Here is a 25,582-nt window from a genome sequence, read left to right on the forward strand (position 1 = left end):
TGTAGACACGTCTGTGTAATTAAAATTAAATATGTTTGAAAAGTTTAATTTCACAAAAAAAAGTTTTCTATGTGTATTACTGTAATTTTATATTTATACTGAATAGGTCTAGTAAATGTGTGCATTCACCAGTCACTGTGAGCAAACAGATGCACACGGCTGGGGCGTGGCTCAGTGCGTGTCCGGACACGGGCTGGCTTGCATTAAAACTGCTGCAGAAAGTCACACCAAGTGACAACAAAAGCAATGTACACACCAGATGCAATCTAATCACGTGCTGATCATCTGCAGAACATTGTTTACAAGCGGTGATAAGGCTGTAAATATGTAGACTATAGTTGTAAATATGAACTATTTATTGATGTCAGTGAAATTACTACAGTGTTTTTCCCAACCTATGGCCTAGTCGCTCAAGTTGTTTAAAGTAACAGTGAATTAATAACAAACATAACCTGTTAATTTAATTATGAGCAAGTCTTGGTAAAAAGCATTTTAAAATTAACAGGGTGCTAATTTTCACATAATTACATACAGACTGGAAATATTGTCCGTTAAATCTGAAGTTCTTTAAATGGGGGTTCGCAAAATTGAGACCTAATGAAGCAGTAAAAGGATTGGGACAAACTGGAATAGAGTGTGACTATCCCAAAGGCAACAGGCAGATTGAGACCGAGCTTGTGGAGCCATTTCACTGTGGAAGGGTAAAAACCTTGTGCGTGGAAGCTGATCTGTTATGAGATATGTAAATCTTAACTACCTATTTCTTGTTTGTTCTCCTCTAGGCTCAAAAAGGTTTTGACTAGAAGTATAAGATCAAAGCCCGGCCAGTCTTACTAAGTAGAACCAAGAGGGAAAGCTCACCAGAGCAAGTAGCATAGCGCCCTCTGCCGTCCAGTGCGATGGAGGCGCCTCCGCAGAAGAGGGCTGGAGCTGCAAGTCGCTGCCAGCACCTTTGGGAGTTTTATCACAGCGGCTCCTGAACAAATTGGATCCATGACTCAGGGAACATCACCCAAGGGTGGGATCAAGTCCCCCACCCCCGAAGTAGATGTTACCCCCACTTCCATCCCACACTCTGTACATCCAGCAAAGCTTCTCCAGGTGCAAAAGGGAATAAGGAAAAGCTGGAAAACAAGCAAATCAGCTTGGGATGTGGCAGGGGCGATGCCCTCATCTGGTAGGAAGGGTAGTTATGAGAAGGAGACAGAGTGGCTCTTCCCAGTGGTCCACTTCTTATCCCCAAAAATCCATGATCTAGCCTTAGTTGCTCCTCAGTACAGTAATTGCCATAACTTACATTTGCAAAGTGTTTTAGGGATTGCAAAAGTGTTTTGTTTTGTTTTTTCATCCGATTCCTACCATAGTCTTGTGAGTTAAGGCAAGTATTTTATTTAAAAAATAATAATAATAATAACTGACCTTCAGAAAATTTCAATGACCTGTCCAAAGTAAGGCAGCTAGGAGAGAAACAGCCTGAAATATTGGCAAGCCCTTCAAATTACCCATAAAAATAAAGTCCCCCACCATTAGAAACCTGCTTCATTCTACAAACTAAGAAAGCATCACCAGCCTCCTCTTTCTCTTGCACTCACTTGACCTCATTTGGGCCCTTAACCCCCTGCCTTCCCATTCTTCTCCCCAGTACCACAAAAGCGTTATCACAGCTTCCTCTGCCCCTCCAATGAGAATCCTTCCATTCACAGTCGTGATCCCAGGCATGAGGCCCCTTTGCTAGGCCCCGGGCTGGGAATCCCACAGTATTAGAGTTCGGGATTCTGCCTCAGAAGAGGCGTTAAGTGTCCCTACTCCTAAGGTACATTGTTATAGTGCCCAGCTGGCCCAGCTGTAGGGAGAAACTGGATGTGGTGGTGCTGAGTAGGCTACTGCCCCATTAGTAGAGGCTTTCAGTACCGCCATTCGAATAGGACATCAAGCAATGTGCGGGGAGACTGCACAGCAGGTGCCCAGGGGTCCTTAGGAAAGTCAGACCCATGCGTGGCCTGGGAAATGAAAATAAATAAATGGAAACAGCCCTGACTCCTGGAATCCTCAAATAACTGCCTCCACTCCCTGAACCTCTTTTTTGCTACAGGTCATATGGGGAAGGGGTCCAATTGTTCCCCTTTATCCAGATGAGAAGAGGCTATGGAAGAACAAAGTCTAAAAAGAAAGCATAAATCCTACACCAGCCTCCACCTGACTCTTCCCCCCAAGCCCTGTTTCTCCTAAGTAGTCCTGGGTTCCCTAACTTGAAGCCAGGATATCAAAGAGCCTGTGGAAAATAGGATTCATAGTTTCCCAGTGAGGAGAGGTTTCTGAAAGTTGGCTGGAAGGAAGGGAAGAGGGCCTGAGGGATCCTTGGGTGGGGGGAGAGCAGGAACTAATAAGATCTGAGGAAAAGAACAGGTGCTGCTCAGATGGCCTCTCTCATGCCCTCCCAGGTTCTATAACGAAAAACCCTCACCCCCTAGTGCTCTTCTCCTTCCTCTACCAGAGCTACAGCTTTGGTCTCGAGATTTTTTTTTATCACAGTCCACACTCTGGACCAGCTCTCCCAATGCCCTCACTAGCTTTAATGCATTACAGCCTGAGTCACCCTGGGGCTCTCCGTGGTCTGTTTTCCTTTCAGCCTGGCCACTCGGCCCTGCCTAGCCTCCTTCCTCCTGGCTTCAGGGCTTCCCTGTGAGTCTGACCTCTGTCTCATCTGCCACAAGCCCATAAACAGGAATCATTGTCCCGCATCTGGAAAACTGGTATAAAAAGATACATATTCACTTATGATGCAGGGTCCATAGCATACACTAAGTAAATCTTTGTGGAATGAGATGAGACTGCCCTGGTGAAAGGGAAATTCCTAAACTAGGTTCTCACCCATCCAGCCCCTCACAGCATGGCAGGGTGATGGCAGGGCTTCCCTTGCTTGTAGAGCTCTCCAGAGTCTCCCAGATCCTTGCTCAAGTGTCTACACGGTTCAGGACTAAAGAGTGCTTTCTCACATGCACTGCTTATCTGAATGCCTTTGGGGTTAATGCAGTCAAAGCAATTGTAACCAATTGAGCTTGTTCCATTTTGAGAAGAGATGGAATGTAAAAACCAACTATATGTTGAGTCTTCTTAGTGAGGCAAGACTTCCTTTCCCAAGGCCTTTCTTTTAACTTTTCCTGTAGGTTATAATCCCGCCATCAATCATGTCTACTGACCTTCTCTGGCTCTTCTAAAAGATCCTTCCACCTCACACTTGGGAATGCTGGTGAGCAGGAATAAGTCCATTCCTCTCTGGTGACTATTAGAGTATGTCCCATCACTTCCTCCTATACTAAGCCTAACTCTCCTCTCTGCCGAGATAACTTCGGGGCCCTTTGCCAGAAGAAATGCCAAGGAAATAGAAGGAATCATGCAGATACTCCATGACAGACTTCAGCAGCCAATCTCTCCCACCTGAGAACTCATCTCTGCTTCTTATCAGGGACTCAGGGCCATGAATGGAGGGAAAGGGACCCAGGGAGCACAGCTCATGCTTGCCAGTTGCTACCACAGGGGAGTTTGTGGCCACATGGTACGACGGACCAATGTCTATCCCAGGGAAGGGAAGAGATGACTTTGTAACTCTAGGCAGAAAGTAAAAAACAGAGCTGAAAGAAAGAAATTAAATGTGTGAGATCTTGTTCTAGAGTCATCCTGGGGAATGGTTGGGTGTAAGTTCCAGAAATTCCTTCCAGGCCTGTTATCTAGCCTGGGTGAACAATGGACAGTACAGACACCTCCAGGTCTTGTTCTGGCTCTGCCTGGAACATCTGTCCCCTCGTGGTCTTCTAGGGAATTTATTATTTATCCTTCCAGATTCCATTTGTTGACATTTCCTGGAGGAAAGCTTCCCCATCCCCTGCCACACACTCCCTTGACCTGCAGTTAATCCTCCATCTTCCCTCCTCTTCTCATTGTTTGTATTATTATTATTATCTAATTATAGGTGCATTTCCCCCAGCTGACTGTCGATTTCTGAGGGGCACAATCTATAACATCAGCTCTCTGTCATGTGGAAGGGACTCTCTAATGTTTCTAGAATAACCTCCCTCCCCCCCACACACACACACATATACGAAGGGATCACTGGATCAAAGGACACAAACGTCTTTTTGGCATATTGCAATCTGCCCTCCAAAAGTTTGCATCTATGTACAATGCAATCTGCTATGCATAGAGTATAGGTCTCACTGCTATTATATTGAGAAACTGTGTCCTAATTTTTAACATGTATTTCTTTACTAGTGAGGTTAAACAATTTCCCACAGTTCATTTCACTAATTATAATCCTGTTGAGGGAAGGCCCCAATTTAAATTCAGGATTGATTCTGAAGAGCTGACACATAGCCTTATTCAAATTCCTAAGAGCTTTAATAAGAGAAACTTACACAGGCAAAGCAGCTGCTTGCTGCCAGTGGTGGCCAGCAGGAAATAAATCCACACCCTCCCTGAACAGGGTCTCTTTTTGATAGGAGGTTAATAGTAAAACTATATGTGATAGTCACGGAGATCACTAGAGAGAACAATCATTTCTAAGTTGACAGATAACATCAGGCAGTTATCACACTCTACATTCATTAACCTCCTTCCTGGGCCTGAGGTTTATCTTTGGGTGGCATTCTAGCTTCTGAGTCCTCAGCCCAACCTGAGGCTACAGACAGTTAAACAGTCACAGAAAGTTAAACAGTGAGTCAAACATTTCCCAGACACCTTTACCGCAGGAGACATAGTGCATCTCTGAGCTCCCCTAAAAATCCTCTAGCATGAATTGTCTCTTTATATGCCAATAATCATTTTCTGACAGCTTTCCAAGGCTACGGCCAAATTTCTTTCTCGCCCCAGATAGGAGCCACAAATTTCTTTCTTCCTCGAAGCAAGTAGTTAAATGGAAGGCTTTGCCCTTAAATTCTGTGGATCCATTTCAGTGTAACCCAGCTTACAACCTACGTTTGCTACAAGGCCTAAGGCAGTTAAGATTCTCCACGTGACAGATGCTATTTTCTTGACAGGAGATACAGATAAGTAATTTTAGACAGTTTTCAGCAAATACCAAAAATTTCTGCAAGTCTATAAAAATTATCTCTTACCTCTTTTTTTTTTTTTTCCAAGACTGTTTTCTAGAACTTCTCCCCGTAAACCTCTAGATTAGGGGTGTCGAACTCAATCAGAAAAGGGGCCAAAATCTAAAATCCAGCCTAAATCGCGGGCCGAATGGTTTACTGAACAGTCATAAACTGTCATTGTGATGGAAACGCAGCGGAGTGCAGTGATGACAGCGCGGTGCGGGCCACATTGCAAGGCCTGGCGGGACGGATTTGGCCCGCGGGCCTTGTGTTTGACACATGTGCTCTAGATAGAGAGGGAAAGCAGGAGTAGGAGGCAAGTGGTCTTGACAAAGCATAGCTCAAGGACACATCCACACGGAGAACTTCTTAGCCAGCTTTGCAGTCAGCTGGTTAAGCTGCTCTGATACAAATTTGAAAGACAAAGTATTTTTCTCTAAAAAGGGTGGCCTGCGATCCTATTCTATCCCTACACCTCCCTGGTCTGGGCCTCCCCGTTTCCTCTGATGGACAGTTATGAGAAGAACGTGTATTATTTTACCACAGTGACAATGGCTTTCCGCCGTACATCTACATAACATTTGGGGAAATGTGTAGATACTACCTCACGCCACACAATTTGGTTTGGCACGGTTTCGTCCACCACTGGGGCTTCGAAGGCTACTCCAGTGAATTTCAAAGTTCACATGCACTGTCTGTCAGTCCCCATTTAGAGCAGAGCTATTTATCCCTTGTTCTCCGAAGAAACAGAGTTCTTACAACCTGAACTCTGGACCCAGCCTTCGTGGTTTAAATAGAAATGACTCTCCTTACATCCATACAAAGGCAAATTTAAGATTCTATCTGTGTTATGTTTGGAGAATGTTTCTAAATGTTGGTCTCTTCGTGGTCAACAATTCTAAACTTCTCCTGCCTTGAATGTTTCCCTCCACTATCTGTACTCTAATGAACCTCTTCTTACAATTCACCAACTACATGGTGAGCCATATCTTTTTCAGACACTCATCCCCTTCACACAGAATATATTTCACCAGATACTTCTCAGTAATCTACTATGACTACCTGACTTTGTCTAAGTGTTGAAGATACAGCCAGAACTGCCCTTAGACCCAGGAAGAGGGACCCCTTCCCTAGGCCTCACCTTTAAGAAAGCCTCAAAGCAATGAACATAAATATATAAAATAACAAATACACTAAAGAATACAGAGAGCCTGGCCGTTATGACTCATTGGTTGAGCGTCGACCTATGAACCAAAATGTCAGGGTTCAATTCCTGATCAGGGTACATGCCTGGATTGCAGCCTTGATCCCCAGTGAGGGGCATACAGGAGGCAGCTGATCAATGATTCTCTCTCATCATTGATGTTTTTATCTCTCTCTCCCTCTCCTTACCTCTCTAAAATAAATAAAAATATTTTTTACAAAGAATACAGAGACCCCTTTGTCACTTAGGATCTAGTGTAGCCCATAATCCTCACCTCAGCTTTCATGACAGACATGGCTCTAATTCAAGTGTAATTCAAGGGAAACATATCTCTTGCCCAGATCCTTAAAAGGAAACTACATCCAGGTGACAAGGCTGCTTGTAGATAGTGCCACTGCCAGGATAACAGACAGACACTACTTCCAGATATTGGATCTGGACAGCAGAAACATATTGATAAAAGAGAACACTAACTTACCAAATTATTCCCTTCAGATTGCATGACTGCAATGTATTTTATATTATGCCAAGCATCTATTTTCTTATTTCACTTCACGTTCCAATGCACAGTTCCAAAGGTACTCACAAATTAGCACAATATTCCCAAAGCTGTACATGGCAGCTGATGTACATTTTGCAATATCCAACAATTTCTTTACTCTTAAATTTGTATATATGTAGGTTTGGATAACATGTGTGAAACTTATTTTTTTACAATAACATTATTTTAATTAAGATTTTAAAAAATCAAAGAAACAGTATAAAGAAAACAAAAGTAAAACAAAAAACAAAAACAAAAAATTTACATAGCTAACAATCTCCCCATAGTATGAGAACACACAGGTGATGTCCCTTGGGTCAGTTCAAAAGGAAGACCTCCAAGGGAGGTCCAGTGACTGTCTTTGTACTGGAGTTCCAAGACACCTCATGGGCCATACTGAGTTGGACCTCACATGCATCCTAGAGATGCGCCATCACTTATTTAACCTTTTTCTTATTGCTGAGTATTTTAGATATTTTTTCCCTATAATAGACTGAGTGCTGTTTGCATTTGAAATTTTTTCCTCAGTTGTAGTGGTCTTTTCTGATGAACTGTTTAAAGTGCATGTGATAACCATGGTGGGGACTTGTTCTCATTAAAATTCTTGTTTGTTGTTTATGATGCCCTCTACTCTCCAAGGATGGCCAGGGCACAAGGTGGCCAAGCTCTCAGGCTGGTTGCCTCCAGCCAAACAGCCTATGTTTACCTCCAGTGGGCAATTTAATAAAAGTTATTGTTATTTCAATTCAGAATGTTAACAACATATAGCAAAACAAAGATTGCATGCTCCTCTAATCAAAGATCCTTATTTATCAACCCACTGAAGGCTATCTGGGCCAGCCTAACTGGCTCCAGGTATTTCACAGATGAAAAACTGAAAGTGCAGGATGAAGCAATAATAACCCCAGACTTATGATGTGCTTGCTTGACTTCCCCTACTTAAAACTTTATTTTTCTAAAACTTTTCTCCAAGTAAGCATAACACAAAATGGATAGACTGTTCCAGAAGTTTTGTCTATTTTATTAAAATAGTTTATTTCCAAACCCTGTCAGATTTCAGAGATGACAGTTTAGCTGACTCGGTAAGTAGGCTCCTCCAGTACAAAGATGTTGTTGCAGGCCCCACTGGAAGGGAAGAGTGGAGCTGACTGATATAGACAGGGATACCCAATCTCTGGTTCTGATTAGTTCCTCCTCGTGCAAAGGATGACTCCAAATCCTCACAGTTTGATTGGTCCAAAAGGCACTGTCCTGACTGGTTAGAATTGAGCCACTTTGATTAGTTGGTGAAGAAGCTGATACTGATATAGCTGTGCAGGTCCAACTGGATGGGGAAAGCCTCAGTCCTTTTGGTTGAAATAGGAGTCCAGGAACTCCTTCTATTTTTATCTTTATTGTTGAAAGTTTTACAGATATCTCCTGTTCGTTGTTGCTGTTGTTGTTGTTGTTGTTGTTGTTGTTGTTCTCCCCATTGACTCCCTCCTTCCCACACCAGCCCCTCCCAAGCCTTCACCACACTATTTTCTGTGTCCATGGGTTATGCTTATATGCATATAAGTTCCCAGTTAATAAGTTCCTTCTGAATATATGTAATATTTTAAAGCATAAAAAAAGTATTTTTTTTAAAAGTTCTCTCTGGAATTCATGTCTGTTCCATGGTTCTGTATCTCTGAATTTATTTTGTTCATCAGTTTATTCTGTCAGGAGCTCCTTTTTCAGGGCTGGCTCAGAGGGCAAGAACACAGTGCAGGCAGACAGCTCAGTGCAGGCTTCTCCCTGAAGTGCAGTTTGCAGGAGAGGCTCCTGAATAGTATTGGCTGCTAGGCTCTTTTTTAAAAATTTGAGCCCAGTTCGCCACTGGAAGCCCTTCTCAGGGTCCACAGAGCAAAGGCAATACTTTTACCCATCCAGTCACCAGATTAAGATATACTATAGTTGCTAGCATGACTCAGTGGTTGAGCATTGACTTATGAACTAGGTCAGGGTTGGATTCCCCCTCAGGGCATGCCTGGGTTGCAGGTTCAGTCCCCAGTGGGGGGCATGCAGAAGCCAATGGATCAATGATTGTTTCCCAACATTAATGTTAATGTTTCTCTCTCTCTCTCTCTCTCTCTCTCTCTCTCTCTCTCTCTCTCTCTCTCTCTCTCGTCCTCTCCCTCCCTCTCTGAAATCAATAAAAATATGTTTTTAAAAAAGATATACCATAGTTGACTATTTGCTACATGCTAATTTAACAGTTCAGAACATTTACTATATTATTTGTAGCTAATTTGCTAACTTGCATTCAAATACCAACAAGATGTTGGGACATCTGTTTGGAAGTGAAGCTCAGAGTTAGACTACCTAGGTTTAAATGTAATTGTCACCTAACAGGCTAAGTGATTACGGGTGTGGAATTTAACAACCAAGTCTCAACTTTCCTCAGCTACAAATGGGGTTAAAAACAGAATCTATCTCATAGGATTGTGGGGACTAAATGAGGTAATATTATGTAAAAGTGCTTGCCACCGTACCTGGCATATAATGATCTCTGTGTTAGCTCTTACCTAAGGGGCTGGTTTAATATGAAGAGAAACTAACATAAAAGAAAGAAAGAAGGAAGGAAGGAAGGAAGGAAGGAAGGAAGGAAGGAAGGAAGGAAGAAAGGAAGGAAGGCTACAAATTTATTAACTATTCATTGTTGTTCTCTTTAGTCGCCTAAATCTGGCTTCTATCTCATCTTATAGTTACTTCATTCTCCCGGAGGTGTGGAGGGTAAGAGGACCAAGACTTCAGAGTTCTCCGGAGGGGGGAAAAGAAAAATCAGCCAAAACCGGTTTGGCTCAATGGATAGAGCGTCGGCTTGGGGACTGAAGGGTCCCGGGTTCGATTCCGGTCAAGGGCATGTACCTTGGTTTCGGGCATATCCCCAGTAGGGGGTGTGCAAGAGGCAGCTGATAGATGACTCTCTCTCATTGATGTTTCTAACTCTCTATCTCTCTCCCTTCCTCTCTGTAAAAAATCAATAAAATATATTTTTTTTAAAAATCAAGGAACATAGGCAGTTAATCAGGGAGAAAATACGCTGTTTCCCCAAAAATAAGACAGTGTCTTATATTAATTTTTGCTCCCAAAGATGCGCTAGGTCTTATTTTCAAGGGATGTCTTATTTTTCCATGAAGAAGAATACGGTACACATTTATTGTTAAATGAAAATAAAGGAAATGTATTACCTGTATATGGTACGGTAGTATGGTAGTTGTCAACACAAACCAGACAAACTGTGACTCCTACAGTATCAAGAATTTACTCATTTATTCATTGACAATCATGTCATCATCTTCTGGAACATCATCATAACAATCCAATTCCTGAATTTCCTGGTGAATTTCTTGTGACTCCTAGGGGGGTCCTTATTTTCTGGGGGGATGCCTTATATTTCACTCAGAAGGAAACCTGTAAGTAGGTCTTATTTTCGGAGAAACACGGTAGCCACAGACCCAGGGAACTGGCCCGCTCCCCTGGATTTCAGAACCCAGAAACCAGTCCCAACCCAGACCACGCCGCTTCACGCTGGTTACCTAGAAACTGACGTCCAAGTCCCACCCACCTACCCGATTGGTTTACTGGCTCTTAGCAACCACTCGCTCTCCTCATTGGCTAACACCTCCCGGGCCGACGTTCTGTTGGGAAGTTCGCTGCTGGAGACTCAAGGTCCCAGGCAACTACACTTCCGTTTCCGGGTCGCATCCGGAGTCATGGCGACTGCGAGCGGCCCGAGTTATCTGCTGTCACTAGGCAGATGGCACCGCGGCTTCAGAGTGGCTCCCCAGTCCCGGGTGAGTGCCCACTGCCCCTGCTTCAGGCTCTGGATCTGGGCAACAGCTCCGCCCCGAGCGGGAGCCCCCCGGCGGCCTTCCCCGCTGCCCCGCGAGCTGCTTTTCTTTCCCCCCCGCCTGCAGGCTCTCGCCGCCCTCGTGCCCGGTGTATCCCAGGTGGATAACAAGTCCGGTTTTCTGGAGAAGAGGCCCCATCGGCGGCACCCGGGTATCCTGAAGCTGCCGTGTGTGCGGCTGCCCCGAGCGCTGGCTGACGCCGCGCAGGTAGTGCTGCTCGGTGAGTGACGGCGGGAGAGGGAAGCTCGAGGAGAAACGGAGACCGCGCCTTCTTCATTCATCTGATGCCGCTTTTCCTCTCTGGACCACAGAGCATTCAGTGCCCAATGTGGAGAAGCAGGTGCAAGCATTGACCAATTACCTCTGGAGCCGGCATTTACCTGTAGAGCCAGAGGAATTGCAAAGACGGGCAGCACATCTTGAGAAAAAATTCCTGGAAAACTCTGGTAGGGTTTAAGAATAATTAAAGAGTTGTTCAAATAGTGAGAATGAAGACCAAGAAATAATTTTAGTCTCTCAAATAGATATTGCAGTTTCTTGTTTGACTTTCTGGACAGAACAGTTATTTACAATGATGCCTTACTTAAGAGAAGGTAGATTATTTCAGAGATTGCCCTTGGGACTTTGGAGAAGGTCAAAGAGTGCTTTGTTTTTTTCCTCCAAATCCACTGGATTAGGACTGTCTACGTTTTTATTCTGAAATAAAGCCCTTGTATGACTCCTTATCTAGTGCTGAAATAAATCTTCAGGGATAGAAGAATATATATATAATGCATTGTCATTTTCATGATTGTGAGCTCCTTCATATTATAGACCTGTCTTTTATACATCTTATATTCCCTGTACTTCCCACAGTACTTGGCTCATAATAGGCACTCAGTAAATAAAATTGTACTGAACTGAACTGAAGATTCCCAAGTCCCATTCCTCCCTGTAGGAACAGTGGAGACGTTACAATTTTAAGTTTTGGGGATATGAGGAAATCCACAAAATATTGTCCTTATCCTATAACTTTTTTTATATATACTCTCTGAAATCAATAAGACGTATTGATTTCAGAGAGAGAAGGAAGGAGAGGAAAATATCAGTCAATTCCCTCCCATACACACCCAACTGGGGATTGTACCCACAACCTTTTTGGTGTATAGGACAATACGCCAAACACCCATCCAGGGCTCCTTTACACATCTTTACCACATTCCCCTTCATTGTAGAGAACAAAACCTGTGGGATGGGAAGGATCAAATTAAATAAACTGCTATTAGAGACAAATACTATCTGATACATTGGTGCAATAGTTATTCTTACCTGAAATTTTTCTCTAGGTTTGGCTTCTCTTAAGCTTTAAGGCTTTTCCCAGGTGAGAATTGGGGAGGGTTGAGCAGACAGTATATTCAGATACTAGATTTGAGCCCTATTCTTCCTTGTTCTCACCCCAGACTCATTTCAGACAGAAGAGAAACTTCGTGAAGCAGTGCTGCATGCCCTACGTAAAACTACCTACCATTGGCAAGAACTGAGGTAAGGGGTGGGGGGCTGCAGAAGGAAGAGAAGTTTGGTTTTTGAAGGAGAGTCGGGCAAGCACAATTACATACTTTTATGTTTCAAAAAGCTCCCCAGGACTCTTCTGTATTACAAAGTGAAGTTGCTGACCTGGAAGAGCCCGGTCCAAAATTTTCAATTCCTAAAATCCTAGAGGGTACCTATGGGATAGATGTTATTTCCCCGTGGGAATGACTCTGATTTTTCCTGGCAGCTACAACGAGGGACTGAGCTTGGTGTATATGGCTGCAAGACTGGATGGTGGCTTTGCAGCAGTCTCCAGGGCATTCCATGAGGTGAAGATCCCACAACTTCCAACCTGAACCCTTTTACCATCGGGTAAAAGGGTTCCCTTATTCATAAAGTAGTCTTCTGGGATAGGATTCTTGGGACATTTCATGTGCATTTTTTAAGAGGCTCTCCTTATCCTCTGAAAGGATATTGGGACCCCAAAAGGTTTAGATTCACTGTTTTAGGGGCTTCCTGTTATGTAAAGTATTTATATTAAATCTCAAAATACAGTCACCCTCTCATACCTCTGTCTTGGTCTCCTAATTCATTTTTGCCAAGGCCCTAAATATGTGTCTACTTACTGTACTTTGGGGTGTTGTATATTTCTTTAGATCCAGACTCAACTTCCAGAGTTCCAACCAAAAACCCTGATGGACTTTGGGTCAGGTACTGGTTCTGTTACCTGGTGAGTATCTTTCTCTGTCTCTATTCTAGCTTTAGAGAGCCAGGCTTACACAAAACTAATATCAAAAGACTGGGGAAATAGGAAAGTTGGGAATTCGAATGTTCTTCCCTCAAATGGATTAGAGCCAGAACTTAAATGTTAAGTGATAAAAGACCCACATTTACAAAGATAAAAGGAAGGAATTTAGTGTAGGGCATAAGTTTTACATATCAAAATTATTTTGCCTACAGTAGTTTTCCTGATTCTGCGTTTGTTTGTTTTTTTAAGAAGCTGTAAATAATAAAATAACATTATTAGTTTTTCCAACATTTTAACATAGCATTCTGTTTCCCCAGGGATGGGGTTCAGGATAGAGGGTTCTCTTGTAGGAATGAATCTTTGTCATGAGAACTGGTGATTTATATTTTGTCATCTTAGGGCTGCTCATAGTATTTGGGGTCAGAGCCTACGTGAATATATGTGTGTGGACAGTTCATCTGCCATGTTGGATTTGGCAGAAAAGTTACTGAAAGGTGAGGACAAGCTAAAAGGAAGGGCTTTTCCAAAGTTAAAGGAGTTAAGAAAGCAAAGGCATACTGGAAAGAGTGTTTTATTTGGGAGTAAGGGGGAGAGCTAAAAGTTAAAAATTAGTCTGGTATCCTTCCAATTTTATGGTCAAGTGGAGGGGCAGGGGGGCAGGGAGGAGGCTTTGCTGGACTGTGAATGGGTTGGGAAAGAGTAACACGACAGGTTTCTCAGTATTCTCCTTGTCCTTTTTAATATTTGCTTACCCTATCCATCTCACTCTCACCTAGCATTTTCTTTATTCTCAGGGCCATGTTTCTTACCAGGATATCACTTCAATTTATACTTATACACTGGCGATGTTCAACCTGTTTCATCTCATGGCACACATAAGCTAGTTATTAGAATTCAGCAGCACACCAAAAAATATATTTTTTGCCCATCTGACAAAAATTAGGTATTGTTTTGATTCATTCACACCAGATGGCTATTGTTTTGGCTGTCATTTTTTTTTATTTGACAGTCTAAGGGAAAAGAGGTCAGTGCTCCTGACTAAATAGTCAGGTATCACATGTTTTAAACGTGCTTGTGGCACACCAGTTGAAAATCAATGCTGTACTAATAGTTGCCACACCTCTGTCTTTACAGGTGGTTCAGAACATGGGAAGCTGTATATTCCAGGTGTCTTTTTCAGACAGTTTCTACCTGTATCACCTAAGGCAAGTGGAAATATGTAGAGTATGCTAAATATGGGATTTGGCAGATGGAAAACTATGGCCTCAGCATTGCAACCTAGCATTGAATGTTAGAAGATAAGACAGCAGAAGAAATTAGAGAGGGAGAACTTTATTGTGCTCTAGGAAGGAAGAGATAGCAGGTCTGTCATGTTCTTTGTTTTGGTCCTCAGGTACAGTTCAATGTGGTGGTATCAGCCTTTTCCCTTAGTGAACTGCCCAGCAGGGCTGACCGCACTGAGGTAGTCCAAACCTTGTGGCGCAAGACAAGTGATTTTCTGGTGAGTAAAAATTCACTTTTCCCTTCAAGTTTTAAAGCAGCTTCATGGGTTTCATTCCTTTCCTTCTCTACATTGGAGCTTGTCTTCGTTCTCGACCATTTTTTCCCCTGCATAGATTCCTTAGTCCCACTGGTAGGGTCGCCATCCCTATCTTATATGTAATAACATTTCCTTTAGGACTGCTAGTCCATCTGTGAATGTTCTTACAGAGCCACTGACATTTGTGCTTTCATGTAATTCTGGGCTTCTGCTCATTTTCCCCTTTGTGAACAGATATTGGTGGAGAATGGAACAAAAGCTGGGCACTGCCTTCTCATGGAAGCCAGGGACCTGGTCCTTAAGGTGAGGTTCTTTCTCCTTCTCTTCCCCAACCCCTACCCATCTGTCACCAATTACCAGTACTCCCTTAAAAATGGAAAAGACTGTCGTACAAAGGTAAGTGACTCTCAGGCGAGTAGGCATGTAAAGTCATTATGCTGTAGGGTGGTGGCTGGCAAAGTAGGGCCTGTGGATCAAATCCTGCCTGCCAGGATTTGTATGAGCCAGGCTTATTTGAGTGTCTGTTGTGTATGGCTGCTTTCACACTACAAATGGCAGAGATGAATAGTTGGGACACAAACACATTTTGGCTACCCTCTGGGCCTTTAAAAAAATTTGCTGACCCCGACCTAGGACATGGCTGAGCCAAAAACCTTATCTCTAGGGCTGTATGAGCCAGTGTAAAATTATGAATTTAATTGTTCTGGAATGGGATTTTTTTTTTGAAAGTGGAGGTTGCTGACAAGGAGAGCACCATTCTATGTGCCAAGTTCCTGCCTTTCTCCTGCTGCAAAGAGAAAGTTCTTTGTTTGGAGAATTAGAGAAGTAGCCAGCTTAACTCAAAGAACAGTTAGTAACTACCAGAATCGGATGTTAAAGGAGTCCTCGATTGAGTGCAGAGATTGACTTATGAGAATAGACCCTGCAGGCCCCGCTTAATTTTGGTATTTCCTTTGATTTCAGGGAAAGGAGAAGTCACCTCTGGACCCTCGGCCTGGTTTTGTCTTTGCCCCAGTGAGTATTGCTTCTACCTTTCCCAGCATGCAAAGAGCTGAGCTCAGCTGTGTCCAGTACATGTGAGAGGGCAAAGCTAAGCCACCCTCCACTGCTTTGTGTCCCAATCCGATTTCTTCTTAGTGGATCCCCTGCTCTCCATACCTCTGATCCTGTGCCTCCTGACCCCTGGACCTTCCTGACCCCTGGCCCTTCCTGACCCCTGGCCCTTCCTGACCCTAGCACCCTTCGTTTCCCAGTATTATGATCTGTGGTTCTTTCATCTTACCTCATGTTTTCATGTGTGTTTACAGTGTCCCCATGAACTTCCTTGTCCCCAGTTGACAGCATCTAAGCCTCTGGCCTGTAGCTTTTCCCAGGCTTACCATCCCATCCCCTTCAGCTGGGTATGTATGTACTCTGGGAATATTGCAGCAGGGAAGAGGTAGCTTGGGAAAGCAGGATGAAAAAGAATCAGGTGGAAGGAGTTGGAAAATTCCGAGAGCGTTTGTAGAGCCCAAATCTGCATGACCTAGAATATGAAAAGGACTATAGGAATGGGGGTCAACATTTTCCCCATATCTTTTTCCCCAAAACAGTCTCTCTCCCCTTACCTTAGAGCAAGAAGCCAAAGGAGGAAAAGTTCTCGATGGTAATCCTTGCCCGGGGGTCTCCAGAGGAAGCTAATCGCTGGCCGCGGATCACTCAGCCTGTCCTTAAACGGCCACGCCATGTGCACTGTCACCTGTGCTGTCCAGATGGGCAGATGCAGCACGCTGTGCTCACAGCCCGCCGCCATGGCAGGTACAGAGGCTGTGACCACGGTGGGTGGGAGGTGGCAGGAACCTGCCCCCAACACTGACCTCTCTTTTTCATAGGGATTTGTATCGCTGTGCCCGTGTCAGCTCCTGGGGAGATCTTTTACCTGTGACCACGCCATCTGAGCTGCTTCCATCCCCTGTTGAAGGTCCCCCTGAGAGTTGACAAGGAGCTGTAACAAGAGTTTTCTTGTATCGAGCCTGCCAAGGCTAATGCTACCTGGTATCCAGGATGGGAGTGCTGTTACTCCTGCACAAACTGCATTTGTTTGAAGTTTTAATAATTAAAAGATTTCAAAGAACATGTGGGTCTTGTAATTCTTAAAAGGTATAAATGTTAGTCATCACGGCCTATCCTGTAACAAAGTGAGTCCTCAGAGATTCAATGCCTGTCTTCCCGCAGAAACCTCAAGCTCAGCCCCAGCTGTAAGAATACAGCTGCTTCTCCCAGAGACCAGGACTTCCCAGGGAAGTAATGGGGGAGTGGGAAAGCCACCCCCAGCACTCTGAGAACTGGCTCAACAGGTCTCAGGGTAGTTAGATGGGCCACCTGGACAGGTGACCAGCAGCTGCCTGGCCTCTGTTTTTTCTACCTCCTTTCTTTCCTTTTATCTCTCGGGGTTCATCAGCTCCCCAGAGTTTGCCTCATGAGTGTCCTTCAAGAATTGATCCTGTCAGGATCAAATCATCCATCTCAACCCCAGCATATCCACACAAGGTCCTACATTTACTTAGTTCATTTCTGTGTTCCCCTAGGTCTGGCTGTTTCAGAGCTAGAGCAACTTTTTGTGTATTAAAACTCTCAGTCCCTCTCCTGCAATATACATCAGGAAGTAGGCACAGTCAGAAGTGGTAACAGTTTCAATTTTGTAATACTAGAAATCTCAACTCCCACTAGACATTTCCATACCTGGAGCTATTTTTCTAGGGTTAAAGGAAAGGGGAGTCCCCTCATCTGCTAGTTCCCAGAGTGACAGCAGCACCACTCCTTAGTCCCACCTCCTTCTTAACCCCAGGTGGCCCCAAATCCTCTCTGAAAGGGTAAGGTTCAGGTATCAGCATAGCAGCCTATAAGACTTGCTTTGGGGTGGGGAGGGTATGGAAGGCTTAGATCAAATGTCCTGAGTGAGCCAGGACCAGATTGTCCCCAACACAAAATAGATGGGAAGTAGCTACCATAGACTGCCATTTTGGATTAGACCAGCCCCAGGCATGAACTAAATCCACAATCCTTGGATTAGTCATGGAACTGAAGAGAGGACACAGCACAGGGCTGTGCCTGGCAGGGAGTCTGGAGTTTCTGGTTTGGTGTGAGCCAGGGGAGGGGCCTCCACGTAGGGGGAGGGCGGGAAACTAGGGCTGGGCCCCAGTCAACTATGCAAGGCTGTGCAAACAGGCAGCACGAAGAGGATCCAGCAGCTTCCTGAAACTCAGGAGTGGACACTACAGCGTTGACCACCTAAGGCACCACTCCTGTTCTAAAGCTTGTAACTCCATTTGTCTTTCTGAGGTCTCTGCTTATCCTGTACCCCAAGGATGGAACCAGTGCTAGGAGTAAAAATTGGCTGCCTATTTGCCCTGCTGGTTCTCACGCTGGTCTGTGGCCTTATTCCCATCTGCTTCAAGTGGTTCCAGATGGAGGCAGCCAGAGGTATAGCCCTTCTGTATCTTTGCCCCCATAACCTGACTTTAACCCTGTCACCCTCCCCTTGCTCTGACTCTCTTGCCATCCCCAAGCTTGGATGTTGAGTGCTCCTTGTTGCTCCTTAGTCACCTTTGTCCATCTCCTCATCGCCAGCTGGTTGTAACCCCTGCTTTTCATTAGGTCGTCACCGCCAGGTCCTCAGCCTCCTGGGCTGCATTTCTGCTGGTATCTTCCTGGGAGCAGGGTTCATGCACATGACTGCTGAAGCCCTGGAGGGAATTGAGTCGGAGATCCAGAAGGTCATGATGCAGGTGAGCAGCTGAGGTGTAGGGAGCAGAACCAAGGGGAGCCAGGGGGAAAGTGATAGAACCAAGGACATGGGTGGAACGATAGAGACAATGTCAGCTCTTGTGTTGTGTGGAATCATGACAACAGGTCAGCTTAGACTGTAAAGAAAGCAGTGGAGCTGAAGGGACAGGGCAGGAAGCTGAGCTGCTCTATCCCCCATCTAATTTCTGCTTTTTTCTCCCTAGAACAGGACAGAGAGTGGGGGGAATTCTTCTGGAGATGCTAATTCAGTTTATGTAAGTATCTCCCACACCCAACCTGGAGGGTGAGGAGAACCAGAGACTCCTCATACCCAGATCCTTTTGAGGAGTACCAGGAATCCCTCTGCTCCTCAGCTCAGACACTGTAGGGAAAGGAGGAGCCAACCTGATCCTTTGGGGTTTATGGAACCCAGACAAAGCTCTGGCTTTTCTCTTCCTTCTTTCCCTAGACCCTTAGACATGCTCCCCATCGTTTTCCCACATTTCAACTCTGCTGACGCTGCAACCTTGGCCCCTCTGGTATTCTTATCACATGTCCATATCTCCCCCAGGCTTCATTCGCCTTCCCTGTTTAATGATTTAGTCCCACATTACCCATTCTCTCCAGTGTCCCATCCCACCTCCATACCTCCGTCCACTGCGCTTCCTTTCCCGTCCCACAGCCCCTCTCTCTGTTCCCAGACGGACTATCCCTATGGAGAGCTCATCATCTCCCTGGGCTTCTTCTCCGTCTTCTTTTTGGAGTCGCTGGCATTGCAGTGCTGTCCTGGAGCCCATGGAGGAGCAAAAGTGCAGGAGCAGGAACTAGGTGGGGCTCATGTCCTTGGACTCCACAGCCATGGACCTCTACCCTCACCCTCACAGAGTCCCTTTCGAGCCCTCATCCTTTTGCTCTCTCTCTCCTTCCACTCGGTGTTTGAAGGTCTGGCTGTGGGGCTGCAGACAACAGTCGTAGCCACCGTGCAGCTCTGTCTTGCTGTCCTGGCTCACAAGGGGCTCATAGTGTTTGGTGTAGGACTGCGGCTGGTGCAGGTCGGCACTGCGTCCCGATGGGCCGTGTTCTGCATATTGTCCTTTGCTCTCATGTCCCCCCTGGGTGTAGCCCTGGGGATGGCTGTTGCTGGAGGGGACTCCGAAGGGGGGCGAGGCCTAGCCCAGGCTGTGTTAGAGGGTGTGGCAGCTGGCACCTTCCTGTATGTCACCTTCCTAGAAATCCTGCCCAGGGAGCTAGCAGGTCCTGAGGCCCCTCTGGTCAAGTGGGGCTGTGTAGCCGCTGGTTTTGCCTTCATGGCCTTAATTGCCTTGTGGGCCTGAGAGATTCCTGACTTTTCTGATGGATCCAGGAGTCACTTCCCAAAAGGCTTTGGTCCTCAGACATTTCTCCACTAAGACTAAGTGGCATTCACTAGGCATCATCCCCATGAACGGGATCCCAGCCTCTCCTACGTGAGATCCCATTGCTCATCCAGGACTGAGAAAAGGACGTTTAATTTAGGTTGAGTGCCTATACTTTGGAGAATTGATAAAAAGACCATCACTGCAGATTTGACTCTTGTTCCATTTTTGCTACTGTGTGTAATAAATGTCCAGTTTATCCTCCCCCTTCAAGCATGCTATTCTTTCTTTCTTCGTGTTACCTAACTGCTGCCTAGTGGAGCAGGAAGTGGGGAGAGTGAGTGTTGGATGCAGTCTCTTCTTCTGGAATCAGAGCCCCTAGCCATGTGTCACTTGCAGCCATGTCCCCCAGACATGGGAGCACTGCTGACATTCCAACAGCCCGCTCCCACCTTACCCACCGGTGTTGAGATCCTGAGCCAGAGTTCCCAGCATTTAGAGGAGAAGAGGTCTAAAAACAGAAACGGTGGGGATTTTAGATTTTTTTTCTACACTAACCACACCTACCCCACTCCCAGTACTTACTATCCTGCCCACATGTCCAGCAAACTCTTCAGATCAGGCTCAATGGAGCCTACTTCCACCTGGTTTCTATTTTTGACACTGAGTCTTGTGTGGCTTCAGGGACATGATTGCTCTTTGAGCCTCTGTCTCCTTCCAGCTGCCTTGTGCTACAGGATTAAGAAGCAGTGTGTTTGTAAAGAGAGAAAGGCGCCAGATAAATTCCAAGGGTGATTACTTGGCTCTGCCGAGACATGGTGACTTTCCTTCTGCCTGCCCTACCTGCCACTATGCCTCTGGTGCCTCCCCACTGGGCCATTTGCCTTTCAGGCGAGTAACCCCTACAATGTGCTGCTTTTCTTAAAAACTGCACAAATAAAAAAATAATAAAAGAACTGATTACCTGGAATTGAGGAGGAGCAGGATGGCCCTGACCCATGAGACAGAGGAATGTCTCAGACTTGGTGGAGAGACAGGGAAAGCAGAGGTGTGTCCTCTGAGCTCAGGCACCCTCACCAATTGCCCCTTCAAATACTTTCAGTGGAGAAGCTCAAGAGGCCTTAACATGGGCAAGGTCTCCTGAGTTTCATTCTTATCTCATTTCATTTCTGTCTTCTGTCCTTCCCATTCCCCTCCCCACAAATTAAGAATAGAAACCTCCTCACCAGCACAGCTCACGCATCCAGGGATCAGTGAGAAGCCAAGCTAAAGGCAAAACCAAATAAAAATGACGAAATAACTTCCCTGAAGCACCATCCCAATCTGCTTCCCTTCAGGGCTAAATGCACTCACACATAACACAGTCAGAACAGGGTCTAATATGTTGTCATGGTAATGAAGTTTCCACATTGAGCTTCTGCTATGTGCCAGGTACTCTACTGTTGCTTCCACATATATTATCTCACCTTCCCAACCCTGCCAGGTAGATATCCCCATAGTAAGTCCAAGGAAGCGCACTCTGAAGTTAAATAACTTGATCACCTAACTAGGCTTCAAACCCATGTTTCTGTGATGCTAAGAAAACCTCAAAATACAGATTCTCTTTTTACCTTCCCTTCCTCATCTTTACCTTACCTGTTCTTCCTGTCTTATGTGTAAGGGTCTTGGGGAAAAGCAGAGAGCACATTGGATAACTGAGGGGCAAGTTTAATAAAGAGAGTGTGTAGCAGGTGTGGCCAGGATTAGGACAGAGCAACAAGTGATGATGGACCACCAGGAGGCTGAGCAATAGCAATGCTGTTATCTAGGCTGAAGAGAAGGAGCAGTTACCAGAAACTCAAGAGCCATTAAGAGCTGTGGCCCTTGGTAGAAGAACACAGCAGCCTGCAGGGGCTCCATAGGAGGAGGCAGAAGGATACCTTCACACTCCTACACTTGATCTACTGTCTTGTCTTTTACTGGCCCTGCCTAAACCAAAGCCAAAGGATAAAAACATCTGTTGGGGTATTGCTGATAGATCAGCCTGCGGAAGCATGGGTCAGAAAGAAACCTGGAGGGCCAATAGAAAATGTCCAGCATCGGTTCTCTGCTGCTTTCAACTTAAGTGATCTTGCCAGGATATTCAGAAGAATGAATTAGAAGGGACACGATTATATGGACATTAGAGAGCTATTTCTGGTTCAGAGGATTGTAAGACTATAGAAAGGAGACTTGAAGAGAAGTACATTAGACTCCAGGGCTCTTCATGTGTTTCTGGGTCAGTGATGAAATCAGCAATTGAGGTAAATGAGCAGAGGTTGGGAAAATTCAAGCAGAGTGACTCGTGTTTTGCTTCATCCCAACCCAGGAGCACTTAGATTCCCCTTTAGCCACCTCTACTTTCAGCCAGCAGTGCTTTCTTTCCTCCCATTACCATTCCCGTTCCCAAGATCCTTACCAACCAGGACAGGAACCAAAACAGACTACAGAATGGCTCCATAAAGGGAACATCAGGATCAGGAAGAGAAACAATCTTGACTATTTTCAAAAGATCCCCAGCAAGAAGCCAGAGAGGGCTATAATGGTGCAGAAGAAGAATGTGATTTTTAAATGGGACTGAAACCAGGAAAGATGGAATAAGAACAGGCATGAGAACCACAGGAGAGGAGGGAGAGCTGAATTCACTAGAGCATGGTGACTGGAAGCCAGAATCAGGACTGATCTTTGATTCAGCCTTGAGAGACAGGTTGTAACTCAAGAAAATTAAGATTATGAAAGACCGTGTGTTTCCAAAATGACAGCAATGGATATGGATACAACGAGTGGCACCAACAGCAGCACAGGCAAAAAATGCATTGAAGTGAAAAAGTGGCACACAGTAGCCCTCTGGGGCTGCGATATTGTGGTTGATAACTGTGCCATCTGCAGGAGCCACATTATGGAGTGTCAGGCAAACCAGGCACCTGCCACTTCTGAAGAATGCAACGTTGTGTGGGGAGTAATCATGCTTTTCACTTCCACTGCATCTCTTGCTGGCTCAAAACACGGCAGGTGTGTCCGCTGGACAACAGAGAGTGGGAATTCCAAAAGTATGAGCACTAGAAAAAGAATATTCTCCATTAAGCTCAACTGTTTTGTTATTCATTTAATGACTTGCCTTCCTGTTACTTAATTGTAAGTTAGATAAAATTCTGCTTTGTCTTTTCAGTTTGCTATTCCTGCAATCCTATTGTGTTCTGTGTCAAAATCCAGTTGGATTCTTGGGGGGGGGGGGGAGTTTATGAGTTAAACAAAAATAGGAGGGAAGATATATAGGATGGGGAAATGGATAAGAATAGAAGCTAGTTGGAATGGTCACAAGAAAATTTATGTGGAACAGTTTTCAAGTCTTAACCCCTGTTCCCATTCTCATTCTCCACCTCACACATGGATTGTTTATATTTTTAAACAGGAAAAGAAATATCAGGAAAAATAGAGAACTCTGACTGGCCTGTAGAGCCAGGTTTCCATTTTTGCACCAATTAATAGCTCTCTGAAGTAAACCTTGGAGCCCCCACCACCTGTCCTCTGCTTACAGGTTAGAGATTGAGTTTGGATACTGCGGTTGTAAGATGATATTGTGTGAAGACAATGAGATGGGGAACTGCATCAAAGAGAAACCAGTTTAACAAGTGTACTAGAGCAAGGTGGGAGGTCCCTCAGAATAAGATACACCCACGACAAAACCCGAAGACCTGTAGGCAAACTCTTGTGAGATCATTTATGTCACTTTACATTTCCTATAAAGGACAATTTTCCAGGGTCTTGCCTCACTCAGGATAGGACATTGTTGATTCCGGCTCTGATAGTTAGAATACAAGGACTGGAGGCCAAAATCAGAGTGGGTAGGTACATGTGGGTGTGCCAACCAGTCAGATATCCTCACACTCCACACTGACCTAAGGGAGAAGCCCATGGACACTACCAAAGGTGAAGTGAAGGAGGTGCAGACAGGGATCCTTAAAGTTTTCTATTATTTCCGTTTTCTATTTTTTTTTTTTTTGAGTTGCTGTCTTTAGATTTGTTAACTGTCAAATACACAATACATTCTACTTTTGCTATATATTTATCCATCCCATGTGCTACAATTTCATTGTTTGTGTACCTTCAGAGAATTACCCTTTAAAATCTCTTCGTGAGTTCCCACAGTTTTCAAGTGGACACTGCAATGCTCTTATCACTGTAATCCACAGTTTTATTCTCCTTTCCAATGAGCCATCTCTTAGCTATCTTGGACTTCTGTCCCAAGAGACAAGGAAACACATTCCTTGAGATTGAAAGAGAGAAACTGGAGTCCTAAGGCTGAAGCGGAAACAAAAAGTAAGGAATTTGTGGTTCCGCTTCTATGAAGTCACTCTCCTCCCCCCTTTCCTGTGAGCCTCTGAGCTCTGATCTGGAGAATGGACAGGAGCCACCAGCATGGTATCAGGCCCACACTATGTAACTACTGTGTAGATTCTGGAAGACCATGGGAGACCCAGGAAGGGAACTGGGAGCTGGGGAAAGTTAGGAGGGACCATGACAACCACAGGGGGGCACTGTGTCCCCATGGGCTCGCCTGGAACGTGTAGGACCAACAAAGCAGAGAGGTCAGCCAAGGACAGCACACCCCTCTCCCTTGCACCCAGAAGACAGCCTCTCTCCCTCTACCTAACTTGGGCTTCTTATGCAGGGACATCTATAGGCAAGAGACATACATGGTCATCACCCATTTCACATACCACCCCCATGGCGAGTACATACACACCCACTCACATTTTACACAGAAATGAGATTTTTTTTTCTTCCTCTTTCAAAGATTACCCTGCTAGCCCTGGCCAGATACGCAGTTGGTTAGAGCAACATCCCAATACACTAAGGTTGCAGGTTTGATTCCCACTCAGATCACATTCAAGAACCCACTAATGCCCAGCCGGTGTCACTCAGTGGTTGAGTATCAAGAAGTCACAGTTTGATTCCCAGTTAAGGCACCTGCCAGGGTTGTGGGCTCAATCCCCAGTTGGAGGAATTCAGGAAGCAGCTTATTTTTAAAAATATTTTATTAATTTTTTACAGAGAGGAAGGGAAAGGGATAGAGAGTTAAAAACATCGATGAGAGAGAAACAACGATCAGCTGCCTCCTGCACGCCCCCCACTGGGGATGTGTTCGCAACCAAGGTACATGCCCTTGACCAGAATCAAACTTGGGACCTTCAGTCTGAAGGCTGATGCTCTATCTACTGAGCCAAACTGGCTAAGGCAGGAAGCAGCTTATTGATGATGTTCCTCATTGGCGTTTCTCTCTCTCTCTATTCCTCTCCCTCTCTCTAAAAATCAATAAAAACGTATTTTTTAAATCAACCAATGAATGCATAAATGGAACAACAAATTGATTTCCTCTCAAAAACCAATGTGGTTTTTTTTTAAATGTGAAAAAATTTTTCTATTTTAAAAAAAAGATAACAGTGTTTGTCTTCGTGTTTTGTTTACCTAGGAGCTAATTATGTCAATGATTCCAATTATGTGGTTTCTTTTCTTTAGTGTGACATTTAAACACCTGCTGCCTGCCCTGTGCGTGGTCACCAAACACCCTCACCCTCCTGATCCTGGCCTACTGCATTTAAAATAGTTCAGTGCTATGAGAGTGATGAAATGCTCAAGCATCAAGAGCATGTTCCATGCCCCACTTCCACGTCAGTGTGTCAGTGCTAGACATCAAGCTGCATTAGTCATCAGGTCTGTTTCACTGAGGAAAGTGTATACTTGTCCATGGGGTTTCTATAAAGTAATCTGGCAAATGACCTTGTACTATTATTCCATCTGCAGTTCTTGGACAATAACACTATAAAGTGCCTTCTCATTTTTACTTCTTGTGCCCCAAGAGCCCAAGGATCAGCCTGCAACAGCCACAAAATATTATACCTGAAGTTCTCTTGATGATGATTGTTCATAATTGTTGAG

The 25,582-nt window shown here is 44.8% G+C and overlaps 2 protein-coding genes, 1 long non-coding RNA gene and 1 pseudogene across 8 annotated transcripts; 3 read left to right on the forward strand and 1 right to left on the reverse strand.

Annotated features, from left to right (window-relative positions):
* The first annotated feature begins 10,525 nt into the window (after window positions 1-10,525).
* METTL17 (methyltransferase like 17) lies at window positions 10,526-16,617 on the forward strand. Of its 3 annotated transcripts, XM_036447651.2 has the most exons (14): window positions 10,526-10,650; window positions 10,774-10,927; window positions 11,019-11,153; window positions 12,147-12,228; window positions 12,464-12,545; window positions 12,873-12,946; window positions 13,364-13,458; window positions 14,099-14,169; window positions 14,358-14,465; window positions 14,739-14,807; window positions 15,468-15,518; window positions 15,812-15,904; window positions 16,117-16,301; window positions 16,376-16,617. In XM_036447651.2, the coding sequence occupies exons 1-14, from the start codon at window positions 10,570-10,572 to the stop codon at window positions 16,479-16,481; spliced, it is 1,386 nt and encodes a 461-aa protein (XP_036303544.1). In that variant the 5' UTR covers window positions 10,526-10,569; the 3' UTR covers window positions 16,482-16,617. The 3 variants fall into 3 exon arrangements, with proteins under 3 accessions (XP_036303544.1, XP_036303550.1, XP_045440000.1); XM_036447657.2 differs by lacking the exon at window positions 15,812-15,904; XM_045584044.1 differs by lacking the exon at window positions 16,376-16,617 and having other exon boundaries at window positions 16,097-16,295.
* LOC118724507 lies at window positions 15,451-15,836 on the reverse strand. The gene is made up of 2 exons (XR_004989606.1): window positions 15,702-15,836; window positions 15,451-15,664 (listed from the first exon to the last, which is right to left on the reverse strand). It is a non-coding gene; the product is annotated as an uncharacterized LOC118724507 (long non-coding RNA).
* Window positions 16,618-16,730: 113 nt separating the features above from the next.
* On the forward strand, window positions 16,731-24,270 carry SLC39A2 (solute carrier family 39 member 2). 4 transcript variants are annotated; one of them, XM_036447771.1, is made up of 4 exons: window positions 16,731-17,966; window positions 18,141-18,271; window positions 18,494-18,544; window positions 23,070-24,270. In XM_036447771.1, exons 1-4 carry the CDS (start codon window positions 17,852-17,854, stop codon window positions 23,076-23,078), a joined length of 306 nt encoding a protein of 101 aa, XP_036303664.1. In that variant the 5' UTR covers window positions 16,731-17,851; the 3' UTR covers window positions 23,079-24,270. The 4 variants fall into 4 exon arrangements, with proteins under 4 accessions (XP_036303664.1, XP_036303682.1, XP_036303656.1 ...); XM_036447789.1 differs by having other exon boundaries at window positions 18,499-18,544; XM_036447763.2 differs by lacking the exon at window positions 23,070-24,270 and adding an exon at window positions 18,971-22,687.
* On the forward strand, window positions 22,398-22,864 carry LOC118703349 (annotated as a pseudogene).
* Window positions 24,271-25,582: the final 1,312 nt, after the last annotated feature.

Source organism: Pipistrellus kuhlii, unplaced genomic scaffold (genome assembly GCF_014108245.1).
Source record: "Pipistrellus kuhlii isolate mPipKuh1 unplaced genomic scaffold, mPipKuh1.p scaffold_m20_p_1, whole genome shotgun sequence".
Lineage (NCBI taxonomy): Eukaryota > Metazoa > Chordata > Mammalia > Chiroptera > Vespertilionidae > Pipistrellus > Pipistrellus kuhlii.

Coding starts and splice junctions, on each gene's coding strand:
- METTL17 (XM_036447651.2), top strand. CDS start 10,570: ATGGCGACTGCGAGCGGCCCGAGTTATCTGCTGTCACTAGGCAGATGG. Junction 13,459..14,098: donor GGCAGAAAAGTTACTGAAAG/GTGAGGACAAGC, acceptor CTGTCTTTACAG/GTGGTTCAGAACATGGGAAG. Junction 14,170..14,357: donor TTCTACCTGTATCACCTAAG/GCAAGTGGAAAT, acceptor TTTGGTCCTCAG/GTACAGTTCAATGTGGTGGT.
- SLC39A2 (XM_036447763.2), top strand. CDS start 17,852: ATGGAACCAGTGCTAGGAGTAAAAATTGGCTGCCTATTTGCCCTGCTG. Junction 17,967..18,140: donor CCAGATGGAGGCAGCCAGAG/GTATAGCCCTTC, acceptor GCTTTTCATTAG/GTCGTCACCGCCAGGTCCTC. Junction 18,272..18,493: donor TCCAGAAGGTCATGATGCAG/GTGAGCAGCTGA, acceptor TTTTCTCCCTAG/AACAGGACAGAGAGTGGGGG.